Source organism: Vanessa cardui, chromosome 18 (assembly GCF_905220365.1).
Source record: "Vanessa cardui chromosome 18, ilVanCard2.1, whole genome shotgun sequence".
Lineage (NCBI taxonomy): Eukaryota > Metazoa > Arthropoda > Insecta > Lepidoptera > Nymphalidae > Vanessa > Vanessa cardui.
This window is the reverse complement of record NC_061140.1, coordinates 1,252,770-1,280,070: the sequence shown is the minus strand read 5'-3', so window position 1 is coordinate 1,280,070 and position 27,301 is coordinate 1,252,770. Positions and strand designations below refer to the sequence as shown.

General features: G+C 32.5%; 1 protein-coding gene across 2 annotated transcripts in view; it reads left to right on the top strand.

Moving 5' to 3' along the window:
* The window catches only part of LOC124537211 (zwei Ig domain protein zig-8-like), a 252,669-nt gene extending 231,909 nt beyond the window's left edge, over positions 1-20,760 (top strand). For both annotated transcript variants that reach the window (XM_047113965.1, XM_047113966.1), the window contains 6 exons: positions 2,855-3,039; positions 6,635-6,751; positions 8,359-8,452; positions 9,131-9,258; positions 14,930-15,098; positions 16,570-20,760. In XM_047113965.1, coding sequence (XP_046969921.1) covers positions 2,855-3,039; positions 6,635-6,751; positions 8,359-8,452; positions 9,131-9,258; positions 14,930-15,098; positions 16,570-16,670 — 794 coding nt within the window. In that variant the 3' untranslated portion in view covers positions 16,671-20,760. The remainder of the gene's footprint in view (positions 1-2,854; positions 3,040-6,634; positions 6,752-8,358; positions 8,453-9,130; positions 9,259-14,929; positions 15,099-16,569) is intronic.
* Positions 20,761-27,301: the final 6,541 nt, after the last annotated feature.

Genomic DNA, 27,301 nt, shown 5'->3' with positions numbered 1-27,301 from the left:
GTTTATTCTGAGTTTTACCATTTATAAAACCTACCACAAATAAGTGACATTCTTTCTTCTATATTAGACGATGTCGTTTATATAACAACGCAAGGAATGCTGATATTAAAGTGGTTCAGTACATTTAGTCGAAAGAAATTGTGATTGCGGAAAAACATTCTCAGAGTTACTGAAAACCTTCAACATTTATAACTTCTTGGGAGAATTATCTAATTAAAAACATTTGTATGTTTATATGATGTACGTGTTCTTACCCAGGCAAGCACCACTGCATTTTCATGTGCTTAATTTGTGTTATAATTTATTTCGTGCTCAGCGGTGAAAACACTGAAAACCTACATCTGACTAATTGCAACGAAATGTTGCCACTTGTGCATCCACAAAACCTATATTTGAGCCTATTGGAATATGTTCCAAACCTTCTCCTCAAAAGAAGAGGAGGCCTTTAATATAGGAAGGCTGTTAATAAGAGGCTGTTAATATATGTATTTAACGAAATATGCTGTCATTAGTTACACATTGTTTCCTGTGAGTGTCGAATCAATAATATCAAAAGAGGCAGTGTTTGACTTAAGACCCGGTACCGATCAATCTCGTTCGTGTCTGCTCTATCACATATTACATTGGCGACATAAGATGTCCTGTTGGCACAACTAAAAGCCAAAAAACTGTAGATCAATAACACCTACAAGCGAAATTATTGATGATTCATTAACTACCTCAGGTTCTCAGTTCAAATAATGATAACTCTTTTGTTTACAAACGCATTATAATTTTCATGCATGCTCCACATAATATCAAAAACAAATATTCACTTTTAATATTCACACATAAAAATATATTTAGACTTAGACTTAATATAAAGCGTGCATATCTTTAATCAAAAACATAAACGATTTTCCCAAAAATTGTGACATACATTCCATTAATACTAGGAACAAGAATGAACTTGTTACGCCTAGTACCGGATTACATAGGGTTAGTAACTCTTTTTTGGGGCAATGTATACATGTTTACAGCAGGATCCCAGAAAACGTTCAACAATATTCAATTATAAAATTCAAAAGAATCGTTAAAGAGCGTTTGTGTGCTAAAGGATATTACAACACTCATGACTTTCTAGTTGCCTGCACACCTTGGGAATGACATGATCGCCTCCAGGCTGTTACAAGTAACAAAAATATCTTTATTATTGTATATTGTAAATTGATATTATAAAAAAAAATAGATCCCGCTGAGTTTCTTTCGCCGGTTCTTCTCAGGTCTGAGGTATTATGTTCCGAACCGGTGGTAGATTTTCGACTATCAATAAGAAAGTGTAAACACTTTCATTTTGAATAAAGGTTTTTGACGGCAACAACATGCATTTTAACGTACATTATATAATTTATTATACTAAAACTATTTTACATTACTAAATACTAAAGATTGACTACATTTCATTTCGGAAATAAAACGAAGAATATTATTATTAATAACAATTGAATAACATATAACAAAACAATATAAACAGTAAAGAAAAAAATAGTAATTAATTAAAATACTAAATTACTTAATTAATATTAACTTTAATTACTGTATTTTCATGGAGATCTTAAAGTAACATGCTTACAATAATTACTTATATTGAAAATCTAAGCTAGCGAATCAAACTATTATGAACGCGAAAATATTCATACTTTGTACATTATTGCGAAAAAATGAGCTAATCATGGCATCATCAGAAAAGTTTATGACAAAGTTCGTCAGCCAGAGAATATTGACTATAATTAGGGTTGCTGTATTATTCCTTAAAAATGACGAAGGAAGCTCAACTCCATTTAACGATATAAGCAAAGATTTTATACAGCTTCAACAAATTCTCGAATGAATTAGATTTTCGTACAAGTTCACTATCTGATATAAATTGTAATAGCCCATTAATCTCGCGAGCTGGAAAATCTTTATCTGTGAAAAGGAGATTGAAGTTTCTACAACGGATTGGATGTGTCGCAGAAGTTTGTCTCACTAAGGCATTTTTCATCTTAACGTAGGTCATCTCCAATTTAAAATTTTGTATATATAGGCTTGACTGTTGGATAATATTTATTTCATAATCTCACAAAGAAAAGCTACCAAGATTATTATTTTAGGTCTGAATATTTTTATTGATATACATTACTTGATCACAAGTGGGCAGGATTTATGCCTACTGTTGACTCCGTGTAGAGTAGTCTTAGTAATCAATATTTTTGACCAGCGGGATTTAATTTGATTAAAATATACACAGGCTTTTACTTGGTGGTAAAATGCACACAATTTTACTTGGTGCAAGCCCGCCTGGGTAGGTACCACCCACTCATCAGATATTCTACCGCTAAACAGCAGTACGCAGTATTGTACCGGTTTGAAGGGTGAGTGAGCCAATGAAACTACAGGCACAAGGGACATAGCATCTTAGCTCCCAAGGTTGGTGGCGCATTGACGATGTAAGAAATAATTAATATTTCTCACAGCGTCATTGTCTACGGGTGATGGTGACCACTTACCATCAGGTGGTCCATATGCTCGTCCGCCATATATATATATATATATATATATATATATATATATATATATATATATATCAGATCAAATTCTTTCTCACGTACATCTAGGAATTCGAAATGAAGAAGAAATTTGGAATACGCATTCAATGTTTTCCCCAATTGAACACATATAGTTATGCTGTTACTTATTTCAATATAAAAATATTTCTTAGTTTGAAATTTCAGAGGCATATTTAGAATAAGATCAGATTATATCCTAAAAATAAAAAAAATATAACATTTTTTATTTAAAAGTATTAATATTAATCATCTATTCTCTTTACTAGGTTGCACAGACAATACAAATGGCCTCAACTCAGATGGTGTCCAAGAGTTGGAGTACACAGACGTGGACCTCGGACTTACGCAAAGAGGACCACACTTCGATGTAGCATATTCAAGGAACGTCACAGCTCTGGTCGGAAAGACAGCACAGTTGAACTGCAGAGTCCATGATCTTGGTAACAGAACGGTTAGTGCATTTTTCTAATTATCTTTGTCAGAATAATTATGTCAACAGTTATATTATAAAGTATTAACTCGTAAGCAATTTATAAAATAATAACTATTACTGTAATAATAATCTGTAATAGGTTCGAAATTGCTATTCCTAATAAAAGCTTTTAAAAAAAAGTTCAATTAAATGAGAACTAGTGATTGTTTTCTCATAAATCTAGTCTCAATAAAATAACAAAATTTCAAAGACAAAGCGAATATAAAATACGAATCTATAGCTACACACCCAAATACTTAGTAATTGACATCCTTCAGAAACCTATTGAATTCATTTCGACCTTTGAATAAAACATTTCTGTTTCAATTAAAGAGCTCTTAAGCATTCCGGAGATCGTCTTTGTAAACAGTTGAATTAGGAATAAATATCCTTTCAGAATGTTTTAACAAGCAAAAACCTTCAAAATATAGCCGTTCTTTTGTCATTCTCTCGATAGTAGAATGGGCTTTGTTGGTTTTTATAATGTTAGTTATATTCATCTATGAAATACCATTCTTTTTTATTTAAATAGCTAACCAAAAAATATCTATTTACTAATGATAAAAATATATATTTCATAATATAACGCATATAAGTTAAAATTTGATAATTACTAACACCCAAGCCCAAAACAACATAGAAAATTAATGAACATTTTCTGCATTCATTCGGCCGGGAGTCGATCCCGGGAACTGGGAGAGGTGTACCCATGACAGCCATAATAATATAATGAAAGTCCTTTACCAGTACCATAACCTTCACTCACAAAATTAGTAGTTGGTTGAAGATGTATATTTTGAGTGATTTGACGCGTAAGCGGTCGCTTAGCGAGCAATTTCATTGTGAGGTTATCATGTCACATCCAATTTCACTCTCATAATTTTATCACGCAACGCCAAAAGCAGTATGATTTTAACAGTATGAATTCAAAAACATCGTTGAAGATGCTTTCAATACAAGGACTTACCCAACTATACACAAAAACACCAAAATTAGTCACAGTACACAAGAGTTATGTACTCAAGATAGGTAGAGCAGACTACTGGCAGCTTAATACATCAGCTGTTTGATAAATTACCTGATTATAATTTACAAACTGCAATTCCATTTTTTATCTACTAAGAGCATTATACAGTTGAAAAAAGAAACTTTAATAAGCGAACTGAAATTTCCTTAACAATGTTACACCCAATTATATCACAAGGGAAACCGCCACCGTTGCCCACACCATTCATCGCTTCTATACTGTGCCTAAACTCAAAATGGAAACATATCTTGGCACCGTTTTTAGACACTTTTGTAGTACATATAAAACCTTTTAATAAATTCCATTCGAGGTATTTTTCTATATTTCGTACATCTTCTGTCATATTGTAGTTTTGTTATTGTTTTCTTTTTTTTAATTGTCAGCATTTCGTTCAAGCACCAAAAAGTGACAATGAGTTGGATTATGAAAGATTTTGCCACTATACTTAATTGTTTTAAGTAGCAATCTATAATATCTCTTTTTGGCAAAATAATCTCGTGTTAAGGAAACGCGACTAAAAGTTTGCTGCGAAATCAATCATGCTTCCAAACTTGTCATGCATATGACGGAATATCATGACAAAGGCAGTTTTACTGGCGATTTTCTCCACGGTTGAATTAAACACATAACTTAACGAGTCATCACGTCAACTATTTTGGATCTAATTTTTGTCGCAATCTCATTGGAAGTATCCTTAAATAAGGTCTGAGCAAAAAGTTTTAGCACAGATTCATTTTAGAGAGACATTCTCAATTTTATAGCCCATATTTCCTGAGAGGCTTCAGTCCATTAATAAGACGATAAGTTTATGATAGGTATCTATTAAATCCGGATATTAAATCATGAAGTGCATTCCTTGTTGCCCATATTAATATTTTTTTAACATTGCATTAGATAATTGCTCGTAACTCCTAGTTACTTCAAAAAGAACTCTTCATTAAAGTACTGGCCTGGTTTATATGCTAAGTATGGCTTAGAGCTTATATCACCTCGTTTCCTCAATGTGAGTATATAGACCTGTGACAGATTTAAATCCCACAAATGTACTTTCCTCGTGATGTTTTTACCGCAAATCTCGAACTGTTATATTAATAATATTAAGTGATGACCTTCATGGTTGAGTTGTGTATACACCGGTTTTCATGGGTACGCCACTCCGAGGTGCTGGGTTCGATTCCCGTCGAGTCGATGTAGAAAAAAGGTCATTACTTTTGTATGTTGTTTTGGGTCTGGGTGTTTGTATTTCTGATTTTTCATTAGACAAATTCTTTAACTAATTATGTTGGGATCAGAGTAAGGTATGTGAAGTTCCAATAAGCATATTCAAAATATGTTTTCAGGTACGCATAATGTTCGGAAAATATTCTCTCGGTCTATCCGCTAAGTTGATTTATAACTCAAATTTATTTAAGCACAAATATATCTTGTTTGTGTGTCACATGTTTTATTTTCATATAAAATATTCACAACTAATATTTATTGCTATATACCCTTGAGTCCACTAAACGGATACAATCAAACAATTTATAAGAATAATCCTTATTCCGGATTTGTGACCCAAATTTCTTCGGAGAATTTATTATTCAATGTTGTTTTATCGGTTACTTAGGATAATGTTCTGAACATTTGTTTATTTTTTTTATCTTAAATTGAAAACTTAAATAGAATAAGTTTCTTGGCTCGCTGTGGGATGGAATCGAAAGATTTTTTATTGGAGAACCGTAAATAGTGCTGTGGATGCAAATATCTCTATCCATATGATTGTTATCAGTTTATAAAAGCAATATTCATCTAATTTATGCAACCTAAGAATCAATAATCATCTAGATTATGCGCAGTTTTGTAAGAAAAAAAAAATATTTTGATTATATGTTATGTATTAACTGATTTACTTGGTGGTAGGACTTTGTGCAAGCCCGTCTGGGTAGGTACCACTCACTCATCAGTTATTCTACCGCCAAATAACAGTACTCAGTATTGCTGTGTTCCGGTTTGAAGGGTGAGTGAGCCAGTGTAACAAGCACAAGGGACATAACATCTTAGTTCCCAAGGTTGGTGGCACATTGACGATGTAAGGCGTAGTTAATATTTCTTACAGTGTCATCGGCTATGGGTGATGGTGACCACTTACCATCAGGTGGCCCATATGCTCGTCCGCCAATCAATACCATAAAAAATATTGTTAGTATTGCAATTTACACCATAGGGGTGTATCCAACATTCATTTTAAAGTATCGAATTCCAAATAATTTTTTTATAAAATGCAATCATAATTATAGTTTGTTGTGTTTAATTTTAAATAGTACTTTAAATCATCGTCAAATTATAAGCTTCCATTGGTTACGAATATAGACTCTTTAATTAATAACCGATATGAAAATCAGTAGTACATTTAAATCTATATATCCTGTAATCTGTATGAAATTTTATGAACACTTGATCCAACTATTTTCATCAACTAATTTCTTATTCGCAAGTCGTAAATCAAAAATATTTAAAATTATTTTATTTTTCAAATTATGCATATTAATTCCCAATTTTTTAAAGGTGTCATGGATCAGGCATAGAGACATACATCTCTTGACCTCTGGTAGGATGACCTACACTTCGGATCAGAGGTTCATCAGCGTCCACAACCCTCACACTGAAGACTGGATACTAAAGGTGAGATAAAAAAGTTGCTCCAAAATCGTCCCTTGTATAATTCCTTACCGCTTATATATTAAATTTATATACTAAATAAATAAATAGATATATTGAACGATATCTCACACGATCTTTAACCCATTGCTATACTAAGTTATATAAGAACTGCACTGCGCTAAGAGGTAACATCAGATATATAGTATAAAGTCACGCCAACTCCTCAAATAAGCTAATACGTGGTGTCCAACTTAGTCGAATATCGCGGTTCAGCCGTTTGCCAACATTAGGTTAAAGATTGTATAATAGAACTTGAAACTAACGCCACGAACCTTTACAAGTATGCCAAACTATCTCCAACTTTACAACGGACCGTTCAAAATGGCGTCTTCCTCAGTTGAATTTCATTTTCCGTTTGTTCACGACTAATATTATTACTCGTTTGATTCTACGCTGAAACTTTGACATCGTTCATTTTGTTTGATAATTGCATCATTATAAATTCTGCGCTACATATATTAGTAGCTTTAGAGAGATGATAAACAGCTGTTTCGTGTAATATTTTCATTCCAAGACCACATAAACGTAATTACTCCTATGAGTTTTGTTTCATTTCATTAAAACAAGTCCGCATTCCTGTTTCAAGGGGCTCGAAGCGGTCATAATCTTCTTAAATATTTCGTCGGTGAACTAAATTAATTTAATAAAATTATTACTAATAATTATTACGCTTCGCTTTTTCTGAACGATTCGATTCCATTCGAATAATTCGTAATGAGAACGATAGACGTTTTGCTTTTGCAAAATCATAAAATAAATTATGAGTTTATTACTCTCCTTTCGATTTTCAATTTCTGAAATTTAAATTAAGACTGAATAATTTGAATGATGTATATTTTTAATAAAAGCAGCTTCTATTTTGCTTTTGGAATATGTTCAGAAATGTAATTCGTTTTTAGTTCTGATTTTAAACTGTTATCAAGTTTTGTTATGATCCCTTTTATTTTGTTATGTGTCCATAAAATCATACAAGCCCCTGTCTCATAGATGTTAATGGCTGGTCACAAATTTTACTGCTTCACCAGCAGGTGGAGTCTTTTGGCTTTGACCCAGCTTCAGTATTTTACACATCGCATGCAAGCTAAATAATTCACTAACCAAATTCCAAGCCAATTTCTAGCTGACCATTAATAAACGGTACATCTAAAGATAATATGTTAATTTGAGAATCTTATCAAAACAGCGACACAGCGGTACTTAAACTTCTCGAATAAAACACCCATGGGTATGCACTAATTAAGCAATGTGTTTGTGTGTGTACGCTGGGTCAAATCTCTCGATACTCTATTTGATTCAGAGAAACTTTGATGCTATTGGTATTGGAACTAGTATAGATGACAGTTAGACAAAATTAGTTCACTTTTTATAACCTAATAAATTGTGTTTAGGTGTAAGTCTAATGCGTCTCAAATTTAAATAATTTCAAACGAATTGTGGTAAATTATTACCCACAATTTTGGCTATCGAAAATTCTTTTTTTAAATTAATTTATTGCATTTAACAATATTGTTCTTTGTTTTGTATTGAAGTTTTCCTTGAACAGATTTTAAATTTGATAATATCTACAGATAAGGTTTCCACAACGGCGTGACTCCGGTATCTACGAGTGCCAAGTCGGCACCACCCCCCCAATCGGTCACAGAATGTACCTCTCTGTTGTCGGTAAATCCATTAATTTTATTTACACTAGATTAAGATTTATCGCTTTCAGTAATTTTGTATTATCAAAGATGTTCTTTACGTATTCAATTAAAATTAAATTGACGTGTTTTCGTTTAAGAATATTAATTACTGAACTTATTTTTGGGATTTTTTTAAGTAAAAAAATAATTCGGTTAAAAATAATTGGCCAAAATTGAAATAAGAGTTTCATTGTAGGCTAATGGTAGCTAAATCTTTTGCTTCCGTACTTTAAAACTGTAACATAAAGTTTATTCTTAATCTTATTCAATCTAACATTATGGATACATTTCACTGACTATATAGTTCTCATAATGTACCTACAACTATCTAATCTCAGTAACTTTTAATATACGCTAAATATGCTTAATATTATTTAACCGTTGCATCAAACCTTGGAATAAATCCGCGTAATTATTTTGAATGATTATTAATAAAAACCGAGTTTTAAATTTAGTTGCAATTATTTTATTTTATTAAAGAAGCTTCTAATCCACGTCGATACAGACTATTATTATAAAAACAGACGAATAGTGTTGCCATAGTATTATATTGACTTATACCAACATATTTTTAAACATTATTGATATAAATAGTAGTAGTAGTTATGAAGTTAAAACTCCACAAAACAGAAAGTTCTAATAATTTTCTTTTACACAGAACCGCTGACAACAATTTTGGGAGGTCCAGAGTTGTTCATCAACATGGGCAGTACTATCAACCTAACGTGTGTCGTCCAGCACTCGCCGGAACCACCGCCCGCGATACGCTGGACCCACAACGATGAGGTAATAAACATCTATTAACAACCTTATATTCATAGCTTCTTGCTTTACTTGGTAATTTAAATCGGTATCAAATAAAAAAAAAATTTAATGCGGTCATCGCTTTTAAAGTATAAATAAACATAAATAAAGAAAATAAATTATAGCAATTTATTTGTAATTTATCAAACTAATAATCGTATAGGTGGAATGGCAGATGAGCTATGTGATGTTAGGTAGTACTGGACCTAGACTTTGACACCGTAAGACTTAATGAGATAAATTTGACACGTTTATGTGAAATAGTTTTTGAGTTCGAAGGGGATCAAAAGTGGTTCCAAATGGTTCGTGTAACGAACGTGTTCGTTCGTGTACTACGCACGGTGCTACTCGCCAGTTCTGTTACTTGAACTTGGCTTGACACGCTACTGCGGTTCTAGATCGTCCTCATATGACAATTGCGTCACTAACGGCGAACCGGAACAAAATAAATATAAAAAAAAAACATATGAATAGACGGTTTCTAACCAAAGGGGCTTGCACAGAACCATACATATTTAATACCGTTCATATTCTACTACATGTTGATTCCCCATGAGGAAATCCCATATCAAATAGTCTCATCCTTCACCTTAATATTTACTTTACTTTGTAAAGTGATATTTACATAAACGATACACATGATAAACAACATCACACCTTAAGGATAACAATATCATTAAATAATATTTATGAGGACTACGTCATATATAATCACATCAGAAATAACCTTCAAGTTAAGAGAACAGACTAACTTTCACTTCTAATAACAAAGATAAACGGAAAAGTCAACATCCTGACAAACTTCGTTCATAAATTGGAGCAGATTATATTGGAGGATGAATGATATAAGAGATTGCCAAATAGAACAAAAGCTGGGTCGGGTTGGATGGAACATATTGATTAAGAACATTTGCGGAATCAAATTCAGACAGTGCTTACTTTGTCAGAGATTCCAGTGTTAAAATTCATTTCTTGCTCAATTTTATGGAATAAACATCGCGAGTAAATACATATGATACATGGGAAAAATCTTATATTCGATCGTCAGTTTTTCAGAATTTGGTACTTATGGTATTATAATATTCAAGGAAATGTATTGATAAGAAACAGTTCGTACTAAAATTCCTATAATTAGTCAAAGTCAAAATTAAAAATATTTATTCAGTATTGAATTAATTACACTTGCTTAAATCAAAACCTACCACCGGTTCGAAATTTAACAAGGAACCTGTGAAGAACTGGCGAAAGAAATATAAATAATTATAATAAATGTATTTTTGTAATTTGAAGCATCATCTCATTCCCAAGATTTTAAATGTTTTATGAGACGTTGTTTAGTTCATGTGATACTAAAGCTTATGAAATAAACATCACCAACACATACAAATAAATTATATTAGATACACATTTCAGAGAGAACAACAAGTTTGCAATAATGAGACAGAGTTATACATTATCAGCTAATTATCATTACTTTAGTCGGTAGTAGGGCTTTGCGCAAGCCTGTGGATATGTGTCACTTCCTCATCATATGTTCTATCTCCAAACAGCAATACTTAATATTATTGTATTTCGGTTTGATGGTTGAATAAGCCTGTAACAGGAGCAAAAGACATCTTAGTTCTAAAGGTTGGTTGGCGCATTATCGTAAATGTTTATTATTTCTTATAACGTCAATATCTATAGGTTGTGGCGATCATGTACCACGAGGTGGTCCACTTGCCAGACTGCCTACCTATCAACTTATAAGACTTAGTCCTTAGTTTAGTAAATCCAGTCCGCAGGCCAATGCAGTTTCAATATTATCAACCACCTCAGTGTTTGAGCGATTGCGTTGTCTTATATGTGCCCTGTATAGTCTGTCTGACCTTTTCACTTGTATCGATATAACATATATTCGTATATTAAGATATTATGGAAATAGGTTGTGTATTGTGCAATTTTGTTCTATAATGTGACCCGCGCAGATGGCTAATCTTGATAATAGCAGCTGTGACCGTAATCGATCAGGAGGACGTTATATAATAATAAATTTATTTGACCTTTCCCTATATAATGTGACTCGCAGTTAATATACAATTGAGGTCATGCGTTATACATACTAAAGAAAATCTACGGAACTATGTAGGAAATCATAAAATTTATGTTTAAAGCCTAAATAAATATGGCTATATTACTGTTTATATGGCATTAAAACTAATATCTAAAGGTTCTACAATAAAGGCTTTGCCAAGGATGATTATCTATTTAAATGACCATGTATGTGTTGAGATACATAAAAAAATACAACATATACAAAATCGCTATCCGTTAACAAAGGCAGTCTGCTTTTTAACACATCATGAACAAAAATTTAGCATTTAACACATTGTGTTGAATGTATATACTTATATTTAAAATATGGCTCAATATTATAATTAATATATCCCTGCTATCAGTTATAATACCTCCAAATAAGCACACGAACTCCCTGATTTTCTGTAATCCGGTTGTATAATATAATTACAGTTGGCGGCGAATTGACATTCAGGTATTAGCGTCATAATGATATGTTATTTTTTTACTAATAAGATAACAATGTAGTAGTGTATAGCTACTATAATATAATTACATTCACACAATTGACCATAATGCCGTAATAAACAGTCAGAGTAAGAAAACCTTCGTCAGTTTTCAAATTAATTCCTTTATCAAGTCTTAAGCTCGTAGTACGTTTTGAATCTAAACATCAAATCATTGCAATGCAATATGTCATTCTCGATCGGTAAAGCAGATTATCGCTCATACTGAGCACACGAAAATAGATCTTAAGGTGACTAACCTTTTCGCACCCTGACTGTACATGTAAGATCGTTGTACTTCAATTGTAAATTCAAGACACCAAACAAAACTCGTTCTACTAAGAGCATAACCCAAAATATAGTCAAACAATACACGCATATATCGTCTCAGCTGAGTAATATTTTCGAAAAATCTTCCAACTTTGCAACTTTAACAGTAAGAGATTTATCAAATGGCTCGCGTTCTCGTAAATCCGCTTACATCACATATAAGCCACCACACATACATCTGTTTGCATCGAATTACGCAATCAGAGATGCAGAACATTTGGCGAACACCCTCCAGGAAAGTTCCTCTGGATTTATTCACAAGAAACTCACGGCTTATTTGAATCCATGCCAAAATGAGTTGCAAGCAACCTCGCAATTGCGCTGCCAGAAAATAAAATAAAGCCCGAATCCATTGTTAGATCGAATCCAGCTCAAGCTTGCTCTGACGTATATTGACATGTCTCTCGGGCATGCCTTTCTTCTAAAGGTCTCATTCAAGGAAACTGTTTGTGACATCTGCCGATATTGCTTTGATGTATTGAAACTATTTCTAAGCCAATTACGAAGTTGACGAGAAATTACTTGTAAATATCAAATATAAAGAATCAAGTGATTTGGGCTTAGCTAGGTTTAGTAATTTCACAATATTTAGTCACAAGACTTTACATTAGGTTCAAATTTATGAGACCATAGTTAAATACCAATTTCTGATCTAGTTCATTACGAAAAGCCCATTTAAAAATTTTGATGTATGTTTGATTTTACGGTAAAGTTAAATGTAGATCGTGTACACATTAATAACTTTTATTAATTTTAAAAATATATCTTTTGAGAAGCGGTAATTTCGCTTACTGTGTAAATATATTTTATTTGAAAATTCAGACTAGATTAATTTTTCGGCTTATATGTTGGATTAAATCTGTCTTTCTGGGGTATATTCTTTGTTTTTTAGATAAACTTTTATTGACTTCTGCATAGTAGTTAAACATCATGCGTTCTGTTACATTATTCAAATCTTTGGATATCTGGAAAAAAGTTATCAGAGGATTTGAATTATTATTGCTTCAGTCGAAATAATGTGTTTTATAAACGCCGAAAGTTTTCAAATCTTCAGTTTTTAGGTTCGTAGGTTTTAGGTACAAAGGTCCTGTCCCTCACAATTGCATCATATCAAATTTATTAACACAACAGCCGAGATGGCCCAGTGGTTAGAACGCGTGTACCTTAACCGATGATGGCGGGTTCAAACCCTGGCAAGCACCACTGAATATTCATATGTTTAATCTGCATGTGACTAATTTCAACAATATTTCGCCACATGTGTACTAACCCGCATTGGAGCAGCGTGTATAGCATATTCACAATCCTTTTTCTCAAAAGGAGAGGAGGACCTTAGCCCGGCAGTGGAAAATTTAAAAAGGCTGTTTATGATTTATTGATGAAATTTCATAAAATTCGGTTCAATAGATTGACCGTAGAAGCGTTACTGACACTTAAGAGTGAGAGAGACTTTTTCATTAATAATATTATTATAGATTTGATACAATTTAGCACCAATATTTTTGAGGGCTGTTTTTTTCAAAATTATGAAGGGCATTAATTTTCATTTAGAGAGTTTTTATTTTACGTTTGACATCGTTAAAGTTTTCCTTGCAGGTAATAGATTATGAAAAACATTATTCATCTCAGCGGAGCGCATTTTGAATGAAAATTGATGAGAAAATGAAAGCGTCATTTGCATCTTTTCTCGAGATTCTGATATCAAAAAATACTCAACAGACCTTGCATGTGTTCTGCGATATTCTGTAAAACAAAATACTTCCTGTAAATATACTCGCGTGCTATTAACTTCGTCAAAAATCTTTCATCCGTTGAATTTTTCAAACGTTGAAAATTTTACCTTTACCCTTTACATAATCCCAATGACAAAAACAGCCTTGTTTTCATCTATACATACATATAATAAAATTGGAGTGTCTGTTTGTAATATAAGAATAGCCCTTTTTTCACTGCATATGTATCTATACATGGTACATATACCAAAATATTTTTTTTAACAATTTCTGTCCGTCGGCCTGTCTGTTTGTGGTCTAATCACAGGACCAACGAGAATCAAACGATTTTGACCGGACTTTCACTGGTATTTGATTTAATAGGGAGTAATTTAGGCTACAATAAGATTTTTTTTTATTAAATAAAAACGCGTGCTAGGTCCCGCGCACAGCTAGCTCATAATAAAAGTCTTACACGTGTATTTGCGTCATGAAATTTGTTGTCATAATGTACGTGACCTAAGCATCACAATAGAGATCTTCAATGTCAAGAATGCATGAGCCTATTCTAGACTTGCGCGTTCCATCCTAACCAATATACTGTTGTGATGACCAAATATTGGTGGTCAAGCTTCAATTACTAAAGCCAATATGACACAGTGCTCTGAAAATGTAGCTCATAATACAATATTGTTAGTTTAAATCATATTTTTTTTTCTGCTGATTTGGTCTCATAATTCATTCCTTTATTATGAAAGAAAACATTGGTAGGAAAAATGCCATAATATTTGAGTGACCTCCAATGTTTATATATTAAATTTCAGTCTACTGCATATAATGCATTTTATAGCAAGTTTGCGTTAGGATCCTTCACAACGAAATCGTTTCTATTTTTTTAATCAGGACAAAAATAAGTATATTTAGATTGTTCATTGGTGGAAAATAATAATTATTTGTCTATTCTATTGCAAAAATATTTTGGTTGATGTAAATAATAAACTTCTTCTAATAAAATAAGTATGACAATACTAAATTCTGAAATATTTACAGGAAATCAACTATGATTCTCCACGCGGTGGTGTATCAGTGATCACCGAAAAGGGGGAAATGACAACGTCCCATCTTCTCGTGCAGAAGGCGCGAACTCCTGACTCCGGGCGCTACACCTGCGCTCCGGCCAATGCTAACCCGAGATCTGTTCTCGTACATGTTTTAAGTGGTAAGCGAAAATTATTAGTAAAAATAACTAGACAATAATAATAACAACAACAACAGCCTGTATACTTCTCTCTGCTGTGTTAAGGACTTTTAAGGTGATAGTTCGGCACATATTTCACCACGCTGTTCCAATGCAGGCAGTGGAACAGCGTGGTGCAGAACGTGTGGCAGAATTTCTATGAAATTTGACACATGCACAGGTTTCCTCACGTCATTTTTCTTCACCGCTTAGCACGAGATGAATAATTAACACAAGTTAAGCAAATGGTAATAATACAACATTGGTTAAGATGCACGTGTTCTGGCCACTGGGCCATCGGCTCCTAAAATACACATTACTTAAAAAATAAGTTAATTAAATCGCGTCGAGATTTAAATTGTCTGATCCGATCTCAGTAGCACTTAAAATGAATGATGAGTGCTCAAGGCAATCACAAAAGACTTTGAAGAACATTGACTAGACTAGGATATTACAATTCAGCGAGAACACAAAATACGTACAAAGAATTACCGAGAAATTATATCTTTGATTTTAATTTGAAAAGATTCTCGTTATCCACATAACATTGCCAAATTCCTTTTGAAATAGAACATGTTATAAATGACAAGATAACAAAGGAATATAATTGAAAACATACGATTGCCATAACCTTCTTTTACGATTCGCGGGCAAATTCTTATCACTGGATCATGTCCAAAAATTGCGGAGAGATAACCAAAAATGTTGCCAAATTTTCTTGAATTACAGCGCACTCATAAAGATCATTTACGATTGTATTATTACACAAAAAAATCACATATAATATACTCTATATATACATATTCTTTCGTAGTTTCGATGTGAAATAAAATAATCACTTCGATAAATATAGCTTTAGCAGAAAATTAATTACTTTGATGTCAGGCGTTATAATCTACTTTTATATGAAAATGATCGTTTTGCTTCGTATAGTATCTTTTAATAGATACTATAATTGTCCACGAGTAGTTATTCAAGCTTATGTGTTCAGGGGTCAAAAGGTAATAGATAATACATTGAATAAAGTAAATCATCTTCTGGGGCCGAGATGGCTTGGTGATTATAGCGCGTACATCTTATGATAATCAGATGTGTATCTAATGATAACTTAATTTGTATTTATAATTCATCGAACTCAACGGGAAGGAAAACATAGACAGGAAACCTGTATGTGTCTAATTTCAAATTCTGCCACACATGTAAATTCGACTAACCGAATTGGATCAGCTTGGTAGAATATGCTTCCAACCTTCAAAGGGCAAGGAGGCCTTAGCCCAGCTATTAATATTATAAACGATCTTGAGTCAATTTGAATACTTTCAAAAGAAATTATGATTGCTAGTCTAATAACTGACATTGAATGCCCTATTCGTTTGATAACTAACTAATACATCCTTTATATTATTTCTGTGATCATTTTAACCAGATTATTCTGATCTCTCGACCCAAACAGGAGAGCATCCAGCCGCCATGCAGCACGGAGGTCAGCTGCGCCTTCAGTACCCCTTGTCAGCCGCACTACTCAGCATCATCGTTACCCTCATGGGTTGCTAGTATAATTTGAGAAACGGTCTTATGCAATAATATGCCAAGAAAAAAATTTGAACATATAGAACGAGTTATTTTATAGCGTTATTTAAATAAATAATAATATATACATGGTTCAAATGTATACAGTTGAAAATTATATAAGAAATGTATATAATACTGCATTTATTGTCACATTATTGCATAACACAACTCTCCTTTTTTTTATATACGATAGTATACTTTGTGAACCAATTCGGAGTATAAGTATGTATGAATATTTTCTTCGATAATAATTTCATTGGAAATTTGTAATTATAACTTGTTGTATGATAATTTTTATTACATTCGTGCATTTAAATAATAATCTCTTATGATATTTTTCATAGTTAATGCAATGTTTTCTTTTAAAATGCTAATGATGTGTTAACATATATAAAAACCTGGTTTGCATTGTCCAAACAAATGCAATTAAAGATATTATGTAAAACAGTCTAACGGTACATTTAAATGAATTAAAACAAATTACATATGATAATATGCTACTCACAAAGGCAAAGATGTATCCGTATAGTTTTAAACGCATACTGATATAAACTCAATCATTATGACAGTAAGGTAATATGATATGATATGATATGATAATCACCAATGATGATTAGTAACTTTTTGGATGATAATTTTACCAAAATTTGTTGTTTAATTTTTTAATGGAAATTAAGTTGAACTAATATATTAATAGATATTATGCTTTCGCTAGTTCCTTGGTTTGTGCTTGTTTCAATCAACAAAGCAACATATACGTGTTATTTCTTCAAACAGAGATTTTATTAAGGTCTAGAAAAAAGTGTCTTTGTGAAGCCTGTAAAAACTAAAGTAGAAAAAATCTATGGAATGAATATTTAATTAATTTAAAAGAAATTCTTTTACGTTCATTTTCATCTTTTAATTGTCAATTTATAATTAATCGAATATCGCTACAAAGTAAGGGTACGCAAATTGATCCATCGGTTTTCGAATTTCATTCGAGAGAAAATCATGAATATTTATGTAAAATGAATCGAGAATAAAATCTGTAAACAGAATAAATGTAAATCTCTTGATACAGTACGTTTCAATGTGATTTGCACAAAGAAATGTTGAATTGACCTCAATTTTCAGAGTACACTTTGAAATCCAACAAAAAATGAAATGTTTATATTCAAAAACAACAATATTTAAATATCGTATGAAAGATTTGTTTTACAACGTTTTCTTTATTTAAAAAAAAATATGTTTGGAATTCAATTTTAAAATTCGAACAAATCGATTATAACGAAACACAAACCGTGCTTTATTCAAAAACAATCATTTGATTGTTTTGGACAAAATCGTCTCCCATCGATATTCATATTTCAAAAATACATCAAACGAAAAACTTTGAATAACATACGATTCGAAAACTACAAATAATGACATAAGCGGTAATAAAAATCTAAACGAAATGTCTTGTTATTTCAAGACATTAAAGTCGATAACGCTCTGGCAGCGACTAACATTTGACCTTACCAAGAAATGGGAATACATAAAACATCGACTCTTGAATACTTGGAAATCTGGCCTCAGGGCCTTGACATGAAAAAAATAGGGTATCTCGGCCGTCTTTTTAACGAGGGCTTCTCGATTGTCATTTGCCATCCTGCTCCGCATAGCTACTTGATTGTTTCAGAACATAGCTCATTTCAAATTTATTTACATGAGTAGTTATTATATCATTAAACAACGTAAGCACTGTTACATTGTTTTCTTTTGCAATTATCTCTTCTGAATTGATATTATTTATTCGTTTTGAAGATTGTTTTCATAGCATTTCCACGTTATGACGTTAGACTGAGAAATAAAAATCAAAGTAATGACGCGAGTGAAACCTCGGCGTAATTATACTAATGGAGGATTTTAGTATGCACATCAGTAAATCCTTAGATTAACACAATTTCATTACGACAGCTATATATTAATGTTATGAAGTAACAATTAAGTTATATTATTAATTGACGTAATATCAATAATACTTAGAAGAAGAATAAATAATACAACAAAGTTGTTTATTAATTATTTTGTTACAACCTCAGAGGTGTTGATCTGGGTATTTCAGAAACGATTCCTGAGATGAAGGCTGTTTAAATATCTGATGAAATTTATTCTAATGTAATTTTGTATTCGGTATCCGATAAAGGGTCGGATGGCAATCTTATAATAAAAATTGAACACCTGCCAAATCTTAATAAAAGCAATAGCCAGACCGCGGAGAAGTGACGGAAAATGCTAGGAAGAATTGGTAACAATGATCATTATTGAAAAACACAAAAATATTTTATCATATTTTGAGACTTAATGCTTTTTCGTTATAAGGCGAATTCTGTTATACCAATTTCCATTTTCACAGTTAAAGTTGGCATCAAATAAATAACAAGCGTTCTAATTTATCAGGAACAGTGACAAGATCCCAAAGCTTCTATATTAGCAACTTCATCCTTCGAGGTACATAATAAGATCGCCATAGTCTATTTGAAATTGTATGAAACGATCTCGAACATACAGAATTGAACGTTAAAGCAAGATATTAAAGTTCAATTTTGATTATAAAAGCAATGAAACGTGTTTCAGGAAATGTCTGCAACTCGAAGCAATGCTATTGGATACTGTACATTGAAGACTTATTCGTTGACATATTAAGCCTGCATTGAAGGAGGTAACTCCCTTATTTCACATTCAAAAATTACTTTAGTAATGTACTTTCGATTTGAACAACTTTGGTGGTGATAGATGATCTGATATGTATAGTATTTATGAGTTACACAGAGTGTCCATCGTTGTACAAATCATTTGAGAAGAACTTCAGCTGTTAGAGTTTTGGCTTGGACTTTTTTTATCCTATAATACATTGTAATTATTTAAAAACTTGTAATTCTGCATCAGATTCTTCGATTAACAGAACAATGAACTACAATCGTTTTCTATTTTATTGCGATCTCTCTCCGAAATCACCAAATGGTTAAGTCACGAGTAACTCAAGAAGGTTTTAAAATAGTGAAAGTACAAACATGCAATACATACAAATTTATTATGATATTATGTAAAGATAAGTTAAATGGCAATGCTAGAACCTTTAGTATACCCAATTTGAGATCTTTGCCATCAATTCATTGAACTATCGAAGATAACGGAAATATTTACGTTCAATATTAATGGCTTGAATCAAACAGTCATATTCGCTAGTTTCTGTTTCAAATTATAACTAGAGAAATATTAGAATTTACATTAATATTGTAAATATTAATCTTGTAATAGAACATTACTGTTATTTTAAAAATTGAATCGACAGATTGAATCTTAGGGACACAACAAAAAGTATTTATTATTTTAATGTTAAGCTGAGTTCCAATTTTGAATTTAAGATCGAGAGAAAATTTGACGAGAAATAAATTATTCGATTTATCGAGATACATTTTCATACCATTTTTTTGTAAAGCTTAGCGGATTATTTAGTCTGCGTCCATTTGGGATTAAGATATTTGGTGGAATCACGAAAATTGACACGTCCTTTTAGGCAAATTGTAAGGGTTTCGTAAATGGCGAACTCGGGCTAAGTCGTCACCTATTTTCCTTAAAGGTTCTTTGTCAAGATATGTTTTGGAGGATCTTGAATTGAGAGAGCTATGTTTCTATAGCAGTTTAGTATAGTGAGACTAAGTCTTGACTAAATTTGGAAATATTTAATGAAGCAGTCAATATTGTCATCAGATCCTATAGGTTTAAAAGCTATATTTGCGTATTGTAAATTCTTTTGACCATATATTGTGGTCTTTGCCAAGCAAAGCCATTTATAAAAAACATGACAAGATGTACATGACATGATTATATGTGGTCTTATGAAATAAGATTAAATTTGATATCAGTTTGTCGATTCAAAAAAACATTAAAAGCATTTATAAAAAATAACCGTTAGAATCTAGAATACGTAAAAGTAATAATTACTTCCTATGCTAAATCAATAGATGTAATTTGTAATTAAATTAAATAAAGCTAAGATTGTAATTATGTGGACAATTTGTTTTTAATTAAATTCCGATGATAAGATGTGGTTGTGTAAATATTTAATGTTTAAGATGTTATTTAAGGAAATAAACTTATTGATCGTAATCATTTATTGTTTTATTTTGAATGTGTTCTTGTACTGAACTTATCTTATAGTTTACGATTGGCATGCGTTACAATAGCTCATTAATAATTAAAATGTATATTATACTAGAAATCACCTGCAGCTTCGCTTGCGTTTGAGAGCGTTGGTTATCATGTATTAGGCAGAAAAACTAGCCTATATTATTTGGACTTCAAGTTTGCTTCATACCAAATTTCATCAAATTCGGTTAAACGGTTTGGACGTGAAAGAGCGACAGAAGACGGAGTAACTTTCACATTTATACGCTTAAGATTACCTCATTAGTCTATCGGAAATGGCATATGGCTAATAAATAGATATTGGGCCGGACTTCAAGTTTATTAAGGTAGCAGTTCTGAGTTTGAAAGTACCCTAGTGGACTTGAATCTAAGTCCTCTTCGATCAGTCAAATTACTGTCGCAACGGATTTATTATTTATTTTATTTTATAGAATAGGTTGGCGGACGAACATATGGGCCTCCAGATGGTAAGTGGTCACCATCACCCACAGACAATGACGCAGTAACAAATATTAACTATTCCTTACATCGTCAATGCGCCACCAACCTTGGGAACTAAGATGCTATGTCCCTTATGCCTGCAGTTACACTGGCTCACTCATCCTACAAACCGAAACACAACAATACTGAGTACTGTTATTTGGCGGTAGAATATCTGATGAGTGGGTGGTACCTACCCAGATGGGCTAGCACCCTACCACCAAAAAAAAAAGGAAAATCTAGTACATATATGTTGACTAACACATACAAACATGTGCAGTATAGTATCTCTTACCCAAAGGCCAATATCCGTGAAGATTTCTCACCGTGATCCGAAATCGCTCAAAAGGCAAACTACTTAAACCTCGTTTAATGGAAATCTTCAAATACACAAAATCCAATAAAATGTGATCAAATCCCTCTTAGACCAATTTACTAATTTTAGATAAACTTAAATAAAGTCAGAAAGTTCAGTTTGTTGTAAATAATTTATTTTAATATTAAAAATGTGAAAATAAGTAAAGTCTGTCGCTCTTTTACGACAAAACCGCTGAACATAATGATGAAATTTGGTATGAAGCAAACTTGATCTTCAAGAAAGGACATAGGCTACTTTTTTGCCTGACAAATGACAACCTATACCTTAAACGACCTCCGTGGTCGAGTGGTGTGTACACCGGTTTTCAAGGGTACGCCACTCCGAGGTCCCGGGTTCGATTCCCGGCCGAGTCGATATAGATTATCATTAGTTTTCTATGTTGTCTTGGGTCTGGGTGTTTGTGGTACCTTCGTTACTTCTGATTTTCCATAACACAACTGCTTTAGCTACATACATTGGGATCAGAGTAATGTATGTGATGTTGTCTCAAATTTATTTATTTATTTAAAACGCGAGCGAAGCCGCGGGCCACTACTAGTATTATTTATGAATCAAATCCCATAATTTTCGTGACATAGAATGCTGCAAGCAATCTTATAAATTATCAAGATATCACAAAGCCCGAATATGAGGTTTTGCGGACGAAAAGTTACATAGTTCGTGTAATATCATACTTTATTATTCAAACTAAGCTGTATTAGTTCAGCTCTCGGGGCCAGTTAGCTTGCTTTAATGACGTGATTCAGTAAGCGTATACCAGAAGTTTTAACGTATTATGAGAGTAAATTATTAACGTTGTGTTATTTAAGTAACAGTTCGCTCTTTAGTTTAATATCATGAAGGATTTTCTTTATCTATATAAATAAAAACTTTGACAAATGCATATGTGTGTACATGATACATACATACAATTAAACAATATTTTTTTTCTCTTGTCTGTTTGTTCCGTTGTTGCTGCGATTTTGATAGGACATTTACTGATAGCTTACGTAGATGTACATTAATAAAAATCTTTCGAAATGGACACACAAATATTGTATTACTTACTGTGTATATAAACATATACATTTCGTAAAAGCTGTTATTTTAATATTACAAACAGACACTTCAATTTTGTTACATGTTTAATACGAAACATAGGTTATGTTCATACTTCCAATAAAAAAACTCGTCATATTAATGTTAAAAATTTATTAATAGAGGTATTATATCCGGTAAAATGAGTTATCCAAACGGCATTGTTAAAACACTGACTTTTCTTGGTGGTAGGGCTTTGTGCAAGCCCGCCTGGGTAGGTACCACCCACTCATCAGTTATTCTACGGTCAAATAACAGTACTCAGTATTGTTGTGTTCCGGTTTGAAGGGTGAGTGAGCCAGTGTAACTACAGGCACAAGGGACATAACATCTTAGTTCCCAAGGTTGGTGGCACATTAACGATGTAAGTAATAGTTAATATTTATTTCAGTGTCATTATCTATGGGTGATGGTGACCACTTACCACCACTTAACCAATTCCATAAAAAAAACAAAGTGAACACTTAGTTTTTAAAATTTTACCCTTACTGCATTTTATAACTCATAAATTTCACTCGTAGCTTACAATATTACAATTTTAGACTAAAAGGAAAAAAAGTCCCTTATGACTATTCTATTAAGAGATTATCTTCAATTTCATTTCTCGCTTCTTTTTAATATTTCAGCTCCAAATATTCATAACCCTGAATCCAACTTGGATTTAACTTACAATCACATATAAAAGAAAATCTAGCGAGCAATAGAAACTTTATAAATATATATGCTAATGAAATAGCATATATCCAAAAAATGCCATATTTCTTCTAAATCCTGGATCCATGAAACTTAAATGTGAAACCTTGAAAAATAATAATTAATTTTGCGATTCGGTAATTTTCAGTTAATTTATATATGTTTTGGAATTATATGCATGTTTCAATGTTTTGGTATAAAGTCACTAGCAATTACATCTCAAGACGCATTTACGTCATATCAAGGAGAACTGAAACATATTGGAACAGAGTGATGGAATATGTTCCCAAAACTTCTTCTTAAAGGGAGAGGTGGCCTTAGCCTAGCAGTGGAAGAATGAAAGACTATTACTGTTACCCTTTATTGATAAGTAGAGATGAAGAAGTGAAATAGTTTTAATAAGCGTTAAAGCATCTGGAGAGGTTTGGTAATAACAATCTGCAAAAGTGTTTTGTCCATAGATGGTCGATATCTGTCCAAACCTTCTTCTCAAAGGGAGAGGAGGCCTAGCAATGGGAGATTGACAGGCTGATGTTTTTGTATATAAATTAATATACTGGCATGTGTCGTGGTTTCACACGATCATAATCATAAAACATAGCTAAAAGTATGATGTTGTAAGTAGTGAATGCTTTACAAAATGCAGACTTTTCTATAACTTGAACGAATTACATGTTTGCAATATTATTAAGTCGTATTCAATTGATCTTTTGACATATTTACTTCACAGGATTCGATCATGTTCAAGATTGAAATTAAAACTTAATTAATTTAACAGTTTTTAAAATTTTACATTCGATTTTAATACGCAGACCTACTTATAACGTTTTCTCCGTCAGACCACAAGTCAAGTACAATTATTTAAATAAATAGATCAAATTTAAAATTAAATTGCATGAATTTTTTTTAGAAAACAATGCTAGATAAATAATTGCCTCCATATCTAGGACAACTTTCATTTTCCCATTTGTATTTAAATCAGGTTTTACAATTTTCTTTGAATCCTGATAATTTGGGAACTTCTATAAACTATATTGCTTGACAGATATCAAGGACAAAACACTTTTGCAGGTGGTAATCCCCAAATCACTCCAGATGTTTCTATGCTTATTAAAACTATCTCAGTTCCATCTTAACTATAAATGATTGATATAAATATTATTATCACAAAAATATCGTATATGATATCGTATTAGTGAAAACGATTCATGTTTCCGAGATTTTTTTCAAGTCACGTAATGATATTGTAGGTACACGCTTTGCCACTCACCTAAGGCGATGAATGATTTGCAGAAATTTGGCTTTACGCGATAAATCCTGATTGCTTTAACAAAATACTATTACTGATACTTCAGCATTAATATGGTTGCTTTATAAAACAGTCATGTTCGAATCATCGGATATTACAAAGCTTTGCGAATTTGCTGTTATAATGACGATGATATTGCAACTTAGATTGTTATCATTTACCAGTTGAACCTGCGAATTTACTAGCACGAAATATACAAAACATAACCTATAGCACACTCCCATTTACCCCTCAAGGGATGGATTAAAAAAGTAGCCTATTTTCTTACACTGGACTCAAACTACCTCCAGCCTAAATTTAATCTAAAAATGACTTTACTTTTAATTTATTGTCAATGTATGAAGTATCATCTATGAAGTAGTAGATAAGCTTCATCTATTTTAAACAAAACTTGGAGTTTACTTCCTCAACTGCTCAACGCAGCTCCAATGTGTGCTCTTATGAAATCTGTAAAAATATCACAGTCTAATCTTAATTACTAGTAGGGTCTTTTGTCAGCCCGTCTGAGTAGGTACCACCCTCATCATATATTTTACCGAAAATGGAAGCAATAATTAGTATTGTTATTTTCTGGTCTGAATCCATCGAAGCGATAACAATGGAGTGATCCAATATAATTCCAAGGACAACATTGGACAACCTTACGTATCTTACTCTGATATCAATGTAAAACTAAAGCACTTGTGTTATGGAACATAAGAAAGAAAGATGGTACCACAAAAACCCAAACCCAAGACAACATATAAAACTAATAAACTTTTCGGCCGGGAATCGAACCAATGAAAACCGATGTACACGCTACTCGACCACCGTTAACTTGATAGCTTTATATATGACAAAAAATTCATTAGTGCATGTAATATTTGAAACAATATTTACAACACCTATTTACAGTTTTAATTATGCAAATTATCCGCCGTGTTGGCAGCATGTGAGGTGCGACTGAAAATCAGGTATAAGCGTGCATCCACGACCTTTTTATCGGAATTTATGATGCCTTTTTTACATTCGTGTACTCGACATGTTTTCTGCTTACATATTATTGGTAATTCGACGTACATCCGCTAGTAGGTGATAGGGGTGACAATTTGCAATAATTTTAGCTCCCATATGCATAATCCAAAAGTGAAATATTTTTGAGCTATCACGTTTTTTAGCTTTTTTCAAAATTTGTCAAAAATGCAACTTCAAAAATGTGATTAGAAAAAAATATCTCATAGAAGCCAAGTCCTCTTCAAAATATTTTGTAGTTATAAATCAACATTTATTAATTGTATCAATAGTTTTCTTTATATTATAATTATAGTGACTTGGCAAAGTGCACAAGATGAAACATATAAACAGCATATTTGGAGGAGATGAAAATTACACACACCATATGCGTAAACATTAATATCACAATATTATTTTCTTTTGGTTGTCCCAACCAAATTTCGGCTACGGCAGTAGTCTCATCCAAGACTAGTAAACTGCGCAGGACATAAATTATAGTGCATAAGTGTGTACGCAAAATTCCAGGCAGTAAGCAGCTTTTAATTTGTGCTAATTGCCAAATCACTATAATTATAATATAAAGAAAATATAGGGGAGCGAAACAGCCGCGAATCGCTTCGAGAAAAGGTGGTACGGCCGTGCCCGTTTTGCTTGAGACTTGGCTGGGGCACTGCTTTGCCCCCAGATTATCGCTCATATTGAGCACACGAAAATAGATCTTAAGGTGACGAACCTTTTCTTACCCCGAAAATATACCAAAACAACATTTTTTTACGATTTTTGTTTGTGTCTGTTTGTTTGTTGCGGCTAATCTCTGGAATGGCTGGACAGATTTTGATGGGACATTCACTAGCAGATAACTGGTGTGATAAGGAGCAACTTAGACTACATTAATAACTTTTTTTTTTTAATTCAAACTCGCAATTCACGGGCCCAGCTAGTTTAAAATCAAATTGCTCAGCAAGAACATTTGGTTAGTGGAAAATACAAAGCAATTATATTGTTATAATTTAGAAGATTTCGTAACCAAGGTGACATGGGTAGGGTCAAAAACCACTAATCGTTCGCATTTAAGAGCTAATACCTTTAGGAATGGCTTCGTGGCTGGAATAAATGTCTCCGGTGGCGAATTTGGTTACGAATTCAAGTAAAATGTACTCTAACAGCCTATTAACCTATTCTGACTTTCTACAATTATATTCCCTAGAGCCAAGATATATGATCAGCGATCAAATTATAAATTTCTAACTTTTAATCTGTTTTATTTACTAGTTGGAGTAATTTTTGAACCATTTGGTGAATGGGTACACATTGACGTTGTATGTATTCTTAACCCTTCCAAGCTTGAGACCACACTATGGACCACTCACCTCTGAAACTGGAACACAAGAGTAAGTATGTCTGGGTGTTAGAATATACGACGAATTGGTGATACTGGTGATAGGCTTGAATACAGCCCTATCACCAAATTTAGACTGTACAGTTTTCACTGTATTTTTATTAATT